General features: G+C 40.4%; 1 protein-coding gene across 1 annotated transcript in view; it reads right to left on the bottom strand.

Moving 5' to 3' along the window:
- LOC117521141 (piezo-type mechanosensitive ion channel component 2) overlaps positions 1–14,170 on the bottom strand; it is a 249,903-nt gene that overhangs the window by 147,657 nt on the left and 88,076 nt on the right. The window contains exons 9-12 of the mRNA XM_034182477.1: positions 8,005–8,121; positions 4,700–4,817; positions 3,684–3,868; positions 2,108–2,338 (exon numbers count right to left, since the gene is read on the bottom strand). Of these exons, the coding sequence (XP_034038368.1) occupies positions 2,108–2,338; positions 3,684–3,868; positions 4,700–4,817; positions 8,005–8,121 (651 nt within the window). The remainder of the gene's footprint in view (positions 1–2,107; positions 2,339–3,683; positions 3,869–4,699; positions 4,818–8,004; positions 8,122–14,170) is intronic.

Raw genomic sequence — 14,170 nt, 5'->3', positions numbered from 1 at the left:
TTCAATATCTGGTGGACTGGGAGGGGTATGGTCCCGAAGAACGCTCCTGGGTGAAGAAGAGCTTCATCCTGGACCCGGCCCTCCTGGCCGACTTCTACCGTCGCCACCCGGACAAGCCCGTCGGGCGCCAGGAGGCACCCGTTGAGGGGGGGGTCCTGTTGTGTGGGCCGCTGAAGAGGAGGTACTGCTGGCCCACCACCACCAGAGGGCGCCGCCGCCCCACAGGAGCAGCCTGGGTGACAGCTGTCACCCATCACCTGAGACAGCTGACGACAATTATCACTGGGGTATATCAGCAGGACGGCATCTCCACCTCATCGCCGAGATATCGTTCTACCTGGAAGGTAATAATCTCAGCTGACTGCTTGACAGTAACCTTTGTGATTTTTGTGAGTGATTGCAGACTTTTTTCTCCAACGAGAGGTGGAGGTAGCTTCCCTGCCGTACAGGTTGCTGGGTGCAAACACGCCCACGTTAATTGTGTTCTTGTTCCTCGCCAGCAGTACCAGGTCCGACACGCGGAGGCAGTGGCCACCTGGGAGTTCGGAACTTGGCGGCTCCAGTATTCCCGGGGTCCTGTGGCGGAGGAAACCGTGTGGTTCCGGTCCTACTTTGGAGAGGCGTCTCCTATCTTCGAGCCTGCCCACACGACACCTTTGTGAATTGAACTTTGTCCATTGTTGTAATTTGTTGTGTTTGTTGTGCACGTTCGCAACAGTAAAGTGTTGTTATTTGACCTATTCCATTGTCCGTTCATTTGCGCCCCCTGTTGTGGGTCCGTGTTCCTACACTTTCCCAACAAGTTTCCTCGTTCCTCCCCCTCAAAAGTGTCTGATGAGCCCTTCCAGGTCATTATGTCATTACGGCATAACAACAATGTCAAAACGACCCAAACTGTCTGGGTTCGGGTCACGATTTATGAGATTTAACAACAATGTTAAAATGGCCCAAAGTGTCTGGTGCCCAGGGGAGAAAAAAGAAGAGGAGGAAAAATAGGACCAAGACAGAGGTACAGTAAAAATAATATGATGAATTATTTCTTCTGTTGCATTACATCAGGTAGCTAGTAGTGTTAACGTGCCTTCATCCATGGTTTGCTAATTCCTAAGGCATTTCGGGATGAGGTTTGCTTAAAATGACCTACCCAAAATAAACTGTTTCGTTGGGGTGGGAATAGTTGGTAGAGGCTTTCAGTGCAGTTTCTCCCCGTCATTTCGACATGCACTGATCATCAATCTCAGCGGCTATTTAGATTTTTATTGAAATGTCATGCGGTTAAGAAAAACTAAAGTTTTCCCTGCTTGCAATCACTAAAAAATGCTATAACATAGGTGTAAGCTTATTTGTTTGTGTTATAGTTCATGTTGTCTGCATTTATAGTTTTACTCTTTACACACATCATTTACCCCCTCAAATCTGCCGGGGCGCTGACGCCTCCACACGGTAGTGTCTATATATTACAGAATAGGCACCTACTGGTGGAGGTGATGGTCTAGTGGTTAAGGTGTTGGGCTTGAGTCCAGAAGATCATGGGTTCAAATCCCCGCCTGACTGAAAAATCACTAAGGGCCCTTGGGCAAGGCCTTTAATCCCCTATTGCTCCCGGTGTGTAGTGAGCGCCTTGTATGGCAGCACCCTGACATCGGGGTGAATGTGAGGCATAATTGTAAAGCGCTTTGAGCGTCTGATTCAGATGGAAAAGCGCTATATAAATGCAGTCCATTTACCATTTATTTTACCATTTACTGGTGTCACATACTCCTCTTTTTAGATGCTCCTTTGAGATGATGTTTTTTAGGTGTTTAGTTGCAAAGTTTGGAATTTTTTCTACTTGTTCTTAACTGTTTTTATTGACTTGTTTGACATTTTATTCTATTAACAAAAACACAGAGTGATTCAGTTTGTTGTGTGAGTGTCTGTAAATGTGGAATTTACTGTGTGTGTGGTGGGGAGGAGCGCCATTAAGAAGCTTGCCTAGGGTGCCAAATTGGTTAGGGCTGGCACTGACTGTATGAGTTTAGAAGAAAACGAAATGAAGGACAGAAGACATCTTTTCATCTGCTACTGAAATGTTAAAACTTGTCAAATCCAGAAAATTGTCCTGAACCTTGGAAGAAAGGGAGTGAAAAGGGTTATTCTTCTTGACGAAGAGTCCTGGGACTTCATCCAGAATTTCAAAGCTCCAAATGTACTGCAGAACCAGCAACAAGTTGCCGTAGGCCACCATGAATGGCGAGCTCAACATTGCGTAACGCCTCCGGTCTCTAACCATCCACAGCATACACGACCACATCAGGAAGACAAACGTCAGCCAGCTGACGTACGTGATGCTCCAGGCCTGCAGCAAACACAGAACACAAGATATACACAAACGCTGTGATGCTAATTCATTGACAACTCATACTTTATTAACTACATAAAATCCAAATTTGGAATTCCATAAGCTTTCTTCTTCTCAAGCAGCTGTACGTCAGCATGCTACACTTGCTGAGTAGACCTGCGTTTGATTCCCAGGAATATGCTACCTGTCTGTGTCTTTAGACAAGACACTTCATCTGCATCATCACCGTCCACCCAGCTGAAAATAGGTACCAGCGCTGGGAAGGAAAGCAATCTGTGATGGACTGGTATCCCAATGAGGAAGAGTTGAAGACATTCATCTGCTGCTTCATGCCATGATACATAGAGATAAGCACCAGACCGATAGACCTTAAGACCTGAATAGAACTTACTTCAGAGTAGTAGACAAACCTACTTTTGGACACCAAAATCATCCAACCTGGTCCACGTGGTGGTAAAATTACATATGCCAGAATTGCAGCTATTTTTAAAGATGACCACCAACTTGAAAATACAAGTGGCCCATCGGCTTTTTAAAAAGTTTATTTATTTATTCATTTACCAAATCTGGCACTTATAGAATCATTTGAAAGACGTTCCACTATCTGAAGCACTAAAATTCACTGGCAATATCACATTTTAAACATTAGCATTATCAGTATTGTCAAACCATATGCAGAGTAGACAAGGTTGGGTAGGATTACTTTGAAAGAATACATGTGGATTACATGTATGTATGTACATACATTTTGATTACTTGTAATATGATTACTTTTGGATTACATTTCAAAGTAATCCTACCCAACCTTGAGAGTAGGCAGCACTGTGGGTTAGAATTTGGGCTACAAATATATAGAGCAGGGTTTGATTTCACATCTGTGTTTCATGCTACTTGTCTGTGTCCTTGGACAACACATATAATTGACATTGTTCCAGTCAACCCAATTGTAAATGTGCCAGCCATTGGTTGAAGAAGTAACTTGCAATGGACTGGCGTCCTGTCCAGGATGAGTCATGGGTTCAACTTGCATGAGACGCTTTTAAAGTGTGGGATATAGGCCATAACCATGTTAGCACAAATCACATGGGACACAGTCTGTTCGGCCGCTACACAATGTAATTCCAGCGCAGCAGAATTAGTGAAGTTCAGTGTGAAATTCAAGTCAAATGAAACCCAACATAGACCACACCCAGGTCAACACAACAGCCATTAACACGGGTTGCGTGACACATGTGATCCTTTCAGATTGATCATGAATATGTATTTGAACAATGTTTCCATACTGGACTGACTGGTGGGTGTCAGCTGCATCGCCTCTGTAAGATGGCAGGTCTTCACTTACCATCATGGCTATGAGAGCACATATGTAGCTCTGTTTCATGATGAAGCGGAAGACTGTGACTATAGCGCTAACTCCTTTTTTCTTCAACTCGTCCTCCCCTCGTCCTTCACACTGCTCCTCTCTGCTCTCCAATGCAGGTTCCTCTGGGGGCAAACATACTTCATACACACACTCATCCTTCTTCTCTGGTTGGACACAGAAACACACAACAGTGTTCATACTGTCATCATGAAAAGAGTTAAAGATCTCTAGGAATAAAAGCAAAGAAATGAGCACAATGTACATTCAAGACTGAATTCAAACTGCAGAATTACAATTATGTTGCAATGAACAAAAAATAAGTATAAATAAACCAGCCCTCTCACCCAGCCCAAATGTACAGCACCATCATACTCTAAATTCCTCGGGAGACCTGAGATCCTTTTTATGGAATATTGATTTAATCTGAATTGATTATTTGTCATTGATTAACTGTCCCATTGTACAGAAACAAATCCACTTTTTTCAAATTTGGTTCTATTTATTGTTCATTGTGGTTACATATATTTCTCTCCATTGAAAGACTCCACTGCATTTTCCTAAAAATACATCCATGACACGGGGAAGCTCTCTATAGCGTGTGAACTATGCCTTGACTATGTGGTTGCAGCATTGGCTCTATTTAGGTGTCATATAAAACATACAATGAATATTTTCCATTCAAGCAATGGAAAAAAAAGTTCATTACTTGAAAGATGGAATGTTCCATTGACCTCACTGAATGAAACATTCCATCTTTCAACTCACCATTGATCTCTTAAACATTCAAGTATTTCTATACCAATGAACTGAGAAAGAATCTCATTTATATGTAAGTTGGCCATTGTAGACATGTTGATTAGCTGATACATGAACATTAAAATACTTGGCAGAAATGCTTAATTTCATCATTTCATTCAATTACAACACAGAGTACAGAGCAAATAAGCACTTCCAATATATAACTCAATATGAACTCTTCGAATTAGTTAACTCACCTACACCATCACTGCGCTGGTCCATTTTGTACTGGGGAGTGGAGTACAAGTCCAGACTGACCGGTCCGTTCTCAGTTGTGACAAACTCGAAGGATGTCCCGTTTGATGTTGGCAAAGCCTGTGGATCAACAACACAAAGAAGTGAAGTTTCTATAAGTGGATTAACTGATTTGGTTTGGTGTCAACAACTATGCAGCATTCTGGAGGATTCTGCCCCACAAAGGCCAACAAGAGTAACTGTATTTGTGCGCATGTGTGTGTAAATAATATAAAGGATTTAGATTTTTTTTTTCTCCCGTAATCAGCACAATGTAGACCCCCTGATTATGTGACAAATGTGCTGTGTGTTCTGTTATCAAACCTGCAAAAGTAGACTGCGGCTCACTATTTTGTTACTACACTTTGGCTCTGTTGGGCAGTATAGCTTTTATTTTACTTTTCACACTGCATTCATTCTTTCAAGAAGTACAGTCAGCCTTAAAAACACTGAGCAAACAAGCACTTCATGCAATATAAATCCAAACAATGAATTCCATGTTTGCGTCCGCTTTGTTTTGGTGCTTACTGACTCCATGGCGGATACAAGCTGGATACATTTTCAGCAATCTTTTTTCAGCTTTGTGTCCTAATAAATTCATTACTCACCGGATGTGTTTCCTTCCTGCTGTATTGTGTTGCAAAACATTCATTATGATAAAAATACAAAATCCAGTACATTTCTGACTCAGGTGCACTTGAGTACTTTATATAAATGAAGCAATTATCTGAATTGAAATGGAATTAGTTTCAAACATTGGCATTAACAAATGTGTAGCTTTACATGGGCCCATTAATGCTCCGGAAATAGATGCAAAATCATCGTGCTAGTAAAGTCTTCAAGGTTTTGGATTATGCTGGATAACGAGGATGCAGTGTGAAGAGCACTTTGCAATGATTTTTTTTTTTCTTAGAGCAGAGGGGTGAAGGGGAAGATGCAACAATCTGATACACATCCAGGCAGCCCCCACCTCAGTTGTACTGATGCCGTCCTGAGTGGAGAGGAGCTTGGAGGAGAAAAGAGCATACAAGGCAAGGTGGGTTATCGATGAGCTGCTGAAGTCAAAGGCCTCTTTGGTCTTTATAGTCGCTGATAAGCAGGAACAAAGCCGAATAGCACCACTCTGTAAGTCGAGCCCATCACTCATCTGTGTCTGCGTGCCCTAAAAGCTTTTAAACCTCCAGAGGTGGACAGTGGAGACAGACTACGGACCTTTATATGGGAGCAAGGTCAGAGTGTGTGTCCATATGAGTGGATGTGTGTGACTTTACTGCTGAAATCATTCCAGTGATGAGGTCTATCACAAGGATGAAGATGCTGATGATAAACAACACTTGATTTAGGTTTGTGAAAATCATCAACAGCTGCAGCTGAGTTTGGAGTTCATGACAGAGTCAGGAATCCTGTTTGTGAGATGAATAATCCCTCAGCATTTGCACGATATTTCTTAGACAATCTGGGTCAACTGCAGATACCACAAGAACATCATTTTCTAAGTTTTCTGTCTGTGGACAGAACAGCTTAGAAAGTCATGGACAAACAATTATTACTATTAGTAGTAACAGCTGTAGTGGTACTACAGTAGTCGTAGCAGATTTTCTTAGTCCCAGGATTTATGTATCATCCATCTGACTCAGGCAGGCAGATGGATATTTTGGAGAGGTGGGGATGGACCTGATGTCTGCCTTGGTTCTTGACCCCAGGGTCCTGGGATGGTTCCATGGTGTGGTAGATGCGGTAACGCACGGCACCAGCACATGCTCGTAGCCCTGATATGAAGGAGGCATCATTCACCACATTCATACGCTAACACAACAGAACGGGCATCCAAAGAGTGCCTAAATCTGACTCTGGGTGATATCTGACACCATTGGAAGAAGCCAGTGTGGCACAGCAACTGTCAATCCCTCGATACCTGGACCACTTGGGGGTGGGGGCAAACCAAACTAGTTGTATCCACCCTTTGAAATTTGGCCACTTTCAGTCCTGTGGATGTCAGAAAGCTCTGTCACTGCAATACAAAGCTATCCAAGCTTCCCTGACACCCATGGAAGATGGTCATCCTTGCTGAGACAAAAACGATATTCCAGATGCCCAACCAGCATGAGATGGTTCGAATTTGGACCCTCGTACTGTTGTGTAGGTGTCAACCCCTCAGCATCACACCGGTTGCCACTCTGCAGAGACTAAATCCTTGGTGGTTTCTTCTTTGCAGATATGAGAATCCAAACTGATTTCCTATCCCTTTCATATCATGTGCCATCTGTTGATACCAGGCAGCAGTAGAATTATTCCCATGGAGTTCAGAAGCAAAGTAGTTTTTTCTCTGATATTAAGCTTTAAATTATTTTTAACAGGAAGAAATTAAGTTTCTTCCTGTTAAAAGGGAGTTTTTCCTTCCCACTGTCGCCAAGTGCTTGCTCACAGGGGGTCGTTTTGACCGTTGGGGTTTTTACGTAATTATTGTATGGCCTTGCCTTACAATATAAAGTGCCTTGGGGCAACTGTTTGTTGTGATTTGGCGCTATATAAATAAAATTGATTGATTGATTGATTGAAGCTTTGAGAATCCCCTAAAAAGCAGTTATCTATAGGCTGGATGATGACCTATAGTCCCAGATGCAGTTTAGCATTGTTTCAAGGCGAGGACACAGACTGATATACCCATAACTGAATGAAGTGAGGTCTCATCGGTTGGTTCCGCTGCTTCATTCATTCAGGAAAAGTATAATAATCAAATGCCTTAACTGGCTTATTAGCATGGCAGATGTGTAAGATATCACTACAATTGTTTGTTGTATTGTCAAAGCACCAAATTTTACATTTTGACATTGTTTTGATATATAATTAAAAAATAGATATCATGCCAAGCTTGTGTTTTTCATCAACTGTCACTGGGGTTGGAATAGGTTCAACATGTAAGAAAACATATAAGAAAACAAAACTTCATTGTGAAGTGCTGTTGGTGCCTTTTATGGCATTGTTTCACATGCTACCCTGCAATATTAGCTGCACTCTTCAAGATCAAGTTAAACAAAAGCAGGTGCATATAATGATTTCAAAGATTTCAATGACAGACTGAAAATTCTTTAGATGTTCGATTTTCAAACATTTTCCCCCTATGGCCGACAAAGCAAAAGTTCGCATTCTGTTTGGGTGCAGACATCCTGAACACTTTTCAAAATGGTATATGGCATTGCTAACCAAAAGCTCATTGCTCGTTGCAAGGTTTGCACAATAATCAATACACTACTTGATCCTGGCGTACATTTTTCTCATCTGTTCTCTGGTGTGCTTTCCACCACAGCTGCCGCTTCCGTTCAGCTGGGTTAGTTGTTCCACTGACATCCCACTGTTCCTCCTCCATCATATCTCCATCCTTATCCTGAAACAACACAGATAGTCAGTTCAAGATGACATCAATTTGCTTTGGGCTCATTCCACTATTGTGCATTTGAGATAATCATCTCAAGAGTCAGACTTAGTCTGCTTGCACTGAATTTTGGTTTACAGTGTAGGAGTGCTTAAAAAAAGAAAGAAGATCTCCATAACAATTTCTAACAGCACTGCAAAACTATTCAAGTTATTTGTAAGATATTTACAGTCAGTTTCTGACAAATTCGCTTGCTCAGACAGTTTTTAAAGATTTTCATTACCGTCTGACTTTAAGTCAGAAAATCTATTGTTCTAAATTTAGTACATATTTTGCACCACTTGAAAGTGAATTATGGAGTTTTCAGTGACAACTAGTGGTAAGGCTTCAGATTGCAACCAAGTCTCACCAACTTATTTCCAAGAGTGCCCCGATCTGAAACAGAGACCCAACACAGGGCTGAAAGAGTTACAACATGCAACACAAAACCAACAGAAATATACCTGCGTGTTGAGTTACTAACAGTGCGTATCTGTCAACTGCGCAAAATAGACAGTATTGTCAATTTAGCACATTGGTCTTTGTAAATATGCAATTTGGGGTTTGTCCACATGAGCATGCAAAATTCTGGAAGGGAACATGCAAATAGATGAGGTTTGCATACACAACATGATTTACCAAAGCCAAAAATAAAGTTAGTGAATGCTGATTGTATTGTGTCTTGTCTCTTGCGAGTTTGAAATCTTGGCGTAGATTTATTGCGCCTGACAAACTGCTGTTCCAACAGTACAAAGACCTTTGCCTCCTCGTACACAGAATTAAAAAAAAAAATAATTCATTGTAAATATCAGGCATATTTAAATATTTTAACGGTTTACTTCTTTATTTCTTTTTAAGAATAAATATCTCCATACGACAACCCTGCTGTCTTCAGTATGCCGTGCCTCTGTTTCAGACAGGTGTACTTTTGGAAAGGGAGGGGTAAGGACTGGTTACATTTTGAAACCTCATGACTAGCTGCCACTGAAAACTCTGTAATACACCTTTGCTAATTCAAGAATTTTGAAAAATTTTAATCACTTATAGCCCCCACAAAAACATTTAAAGATTAATATTATAATAATGTATAATAATACTTCATAGATTAGTGTCTTAACAAAATTACTGCATAGTGTAGATGTGTGAATGGATCAGCAATGTGCAACACCAGCACATGTACCTACACTTGACTTGTGTCATTTGGACTTCAATGAACAGTTAACTTGTCTTCTTCATTTATACAAAATATTCAATTCTCATTCCTTTAGACACACTGTCTAAAATTAGACTCAATTATTGTCAAACTGCAGAGACAATCATTGGCAGTTGGCTTTTATTATGGTGGTGCAGAGCTGCTAAGTGTTAATCAGAGAAACACCTTGACCACTAAATTAATTAACAGAAAAATGGCAGCAGCGCAATCACATCGGCAAATGATTCCATGAGTGTCTGGTGACCATCGGCTCCATTATAATCTGACATTCTCATTATTGAACAGGCTTGTCAAATGTAGATTAATGGTGTAATCACCTTTTATTATTAGTGTCTTTTAAAACATAAGAGTAGGTTAAACTACACACACTCCTCTCTGGAGAGATCAATAGTGCATACAGGCCCTCAGGTTTACAGAGGAGTATTGACCCCTCTATAAAAACACTAATCTATAACTCCATTATAGGACAGAGGCCCTGTGCTTCAGCCTCTGAGCTAAGACAAGAAGGAATGTATTCAGAAAAACAGTTCTGACTATGATGAAAAAGTCCACCAATTCCTATATTTTGTGATGTTCCCGCCAGGACCCATATTAGGTGCTGCTCAGCATAATTTTGTAAACTACCACAGCGGATGATTAAATATTACCTCTCACCCAAGGATGGATGGATCTTCAAAGGGGTAAAATTTTACAAAAAGAGTCACTCCACTTTATGGTTAAAATTGTAAAATAGTAAAAATCCTCCAAGTCCCACAGGTTCATGCATGTGTATATATGCACCATCCTGATATAAGTTAAATTTAGGCCTAAAATGACTTGTTTTCAATTTTGGGACATATGTCACAGACATCCATATCCAAATTCCTGATGCTCAGACTGTGAGAGAGAAGGGAAGGAAGTCCTACACAGGTCCCGATGCTTGTATCCCCGCATTCTGTATCATGAAAGCGGCAAGTGGCCGAGGGTGTATGACTATCCCTAGATGGAACGATGGACATTTGGGACATATTACAGTCAGTGAGTATGGGGTGATTTTGTCTACAAATTTTGACATTGTTTATCAAAGACATGGTTACATATAGCTTGTTAAACCTGTGACTAATATGACTGCATTAACTTTCATTCATTCATTTTCTGAGCCTGCTTATTCCTGTTAAGTGTCACAAGGGGCTGGAGCCTAGCCCAGCGGTCACTGAAGGAAAGGCAGAGTCCACCCTGGACAGGCTGCCAGTCTTTGGACGCAGTATTGAGCGTCGAGACATGCACTGCACAGGCAAAAGCATTCACACCTTTGGTCAGTTTAAAGTTTGTAATTCAACTAACCTGCATGTCTTTGGAAATGTGAGGGAGCCAGAGCACCCAGATGGAACCCAGGCAAACATGGGGACAACAAGCAAACTCCACACAGATTCAATTTTAAATTTTCCCTTTCAATGATAGAGTCTGGAGCAGGCAGCATGGTGGCACATGCTAACCCGGTTTGAGGCCACCTGTGCCCCATTCTCAATGTGCACCTGGAGTTGCATCAGGAATGGAATAAGTGTAAAACATATGCCAAATCAGCATGCAGATCCATAGTCTACACTCACAGAAATATTTAACCCTAACTTTAAGATTTATGTAATTTTATTAAATGACAAATTCCCATTTAATTTTAATACAAACCTACCAAATAAACCTTACGTGATGCATATTCATTACTGTAATAAATCCTATTCATTTGAAATGCATAATCCTCAGCTTTATTTATTTACTATTAATAAAATATAATTACTCTGAATCAATAATAATGACAGTATTTATTTAAAATACATAAAGTATATTGTTTGAATTGCATAATAATTATGTTACCTATGTCATTTATCTTGTATAGGTAACATAATTATTATGCAATTCAAACAATATACTTTATGTATTTTAAATAAATACTGTCATTATTATTGATTTAGAGTAATTATATTTTATTAATACTAAATGCATAAAGCTGAGGATTATGCATTTCAAATAAATAGGACTTATTACAGTAATGAATATGCATCATGTAAGGTTTATTTGGTAGGTTTGTATTAAAATGATCTAAAAAAAAAGTAAATGGGAATTTGTCATGTAATAAAATTACATAAATCTTAAAAGTTAGGCTTAAATATTTCTGCGAGTGTATCCGCTGTGGCGACCCTGAGCAAAACCAGGAAAAACCAAAGAAATTATTTTGACAGAGTCTGTATTAAGTCAAGTTTGGTGACCGTCAGTCCAGCCATTTTTCTTTTTTTTTTTTTGATATCTTATTCAGAGGCAGATATACACACACACACACACACACACACACACACACACACACACACACACACACACACACACACACACACACACACACACACACACACACACACACACACACACACACACACACACACACACACACACACACACACACACACACACACACACACACAAGACCAGACAAGACCCTGCTTTACAGCACAGGGTAATTCGATGTTACGTGTGTCACATAGCTGACTGTATAGAAATGTAAGGTGATACGGGGCTGCAGCAATCCAGATGTGCATAATGAGTGCAGCTGCTGTCTAACATAACAGTTTTACTGTGTTATATTGGCCCAGGAGTGTTTTTGTAAATAGCAGGCAAAATGCACCATGAGTCATCCTGTACTGATGTCTGACTTAATGGCCTACAGTTCCTATAACACTGGACCAACAAGCATCATCTCCTGTTTTTCTTTAAACTCAGACCAGCGGTGTACCTACACACCACCTGAGCTGTGACACACAGACTCAGCTGGTGATCGATCGTCCTGGAAAATCCATCAGTACAGTTTGTCTACTCACAGCTTGCTGCCTATTTAATTCAATCAAATCTATTTCAGTTCAGTGTTTGTGATGCCAGAATTTACTGTGAAGGCTTATCAGCCGAATACAGCCAAACACTGAAACTCAGTGACCACTTCAGTCCATTATCTTATAAACAACAGCTCATTCGTGTTTATATACTGTAAATAAAATCAAGGAATTGTCAAATTATATATTTTACTGGCATGTCTTTGTCAGAATTTTCCTCACTGAATAATCAACAAGCAGATTTCTTGTCTTACAGTATGACTTAGTTTCCATTGAAAACAACCTCTTTCAGGAAAGCAGGAGGTCACAACGCTTCCAAATTAAGACAACACTGGCAAATGCAGAAGACACAAATGCAAAAAAACCCCAAAAAACTCCTGCATAAATTTAATAACAGACAAGTGCATTAAAAACAGTTTGTAAAGTGAGAAAACATTTTCAAAGGCGTAGAACACAAATATAACCTATAGTACACACAATACTGCTGTAAATTTGCACAATATTTGTAGAAACATAAATGTGTTGCAAAGCTCTACAACACAACAGAAGTACTAACAACACAAAAAGAGGTTTCTGCCAGGAGAACTTTAACTAAGTTCTACTGTCAAATGTATTGCAAAATAAAAAACAAAACAAAATAAAATATAGCTAAACTTACTTAACTCTGCCAACCACGTAGAGACAGAGGCAGAGTGGCGTGATGCACTGAATGGTCTGTCACTGAAAGTCAAAACATCTTTTTGTGTTGTTGGCACTTCCATTGTATTGTACAGTGGTGGGCACAGATAACCAAAAAATTAACTTAACTGCAGAGGATAACGCTGTACATCTGTTACAAAACTTTTAACAGGTAGGTGCTGAACTGATTTTAAATTTTAAAAATGCTTGTCGCTGTTTAGCTTTGTTTACTTTGTTTATCGGTCTAAAAGTTATCGAACAAAATTAATCGGAAGATAATTGGTCCGATAATGGTTTTTAAAGTTATCTAAAAAGATAATGAAAACATTATCTTCGATAATTATCTGTTATCGGATTATCGGAACTGTGCCCACCACTGGCATTGCAGCTATCAAATATGGCCATAGGGTACTGCGAAGGCTTTTCATCTGTCTGTCCATCTGTCTGTCTGTGCATAAGTTCAGTCCTATTACTGTCAGGGTCTTCAAATTGACAGAGAACACTTCTTGGGACATAGACATTGAACAAGTTGAAAGATGGCTAGAAATACTCTCACTCATCACTCATCTTCAACTGCTTTTCCGGGTTCAGGTGGCGGGGGCAACAGCTCCAGCAGGGGACCTCAGACTTCCCTTTCCCGTGCCTAGGGATGCGCCCAGGAGGCATCCTTACCAGATGCCTAAACCACCTCAGCTGGCTCCTTTCAACGCGAAGGAGCAGCAACTCTCCTCCGAGCTCCCCACGGATGACTGAACTTCTCACCTTATCTCTAAAAGAGATGCCAGCCACCCTCCTGAGGAAGCCCATTTCGGCCGCTTGTACCCGTAATCAAGTTCTTTCAGTCATGACCCAACCCTCATGACCATAGGTGAGAGTAGGAACGAAGACTGACCAGTAGATCGAGAGCTTCGCCTTTTGGCTCAGCTCCCTTTTCGTCACAACAGTAATAAACACTTCTAAAATTGAAAACTCTGTTTTTGGAACCTAATAACACCTCTGGAGTGATTTATCACACACACTAACACCCGCTAACTCAAAGCCAACTTCCTATGGAGTTAATTTTCTTTGCACAGAGGGTGATTTATAAATATTCCTTGATTTGCACAACTTCCACTATTGTCAAAAGCTCATGTAAACGTACACACAAAGCCTCCTGCAGACAGTGTTAAAACATAAATATTATTTTTGACTGATTGATTGATTGAGAGGCTTTATTAAAAATGTACAAATTGTATGTAAGACAATAGGATAGTAGAGAAGCTTGAATCTTCGACTG

This window comes from Thalassophryne amazonica, chromosome 12 (assembly GCF_902500255.1).
Source record: "Thalassophryne amazonica chromosome 12, fThaAma1.1, whole genome shotgun sequence".
In the NCBI taxonomy this organism is placed as follows: Eukaryota; Metazoa; Chordata; class Actinopteri; order Batrachoidiformes; family Batrachoididae; genus Thalassophryne; species Thalassophryne amazonica.
The sequence above is the reverse complement of the archived record's forward strand: the minus strand, read 5'-3'. Positions and strand labels throughout refer to the sequence as shown.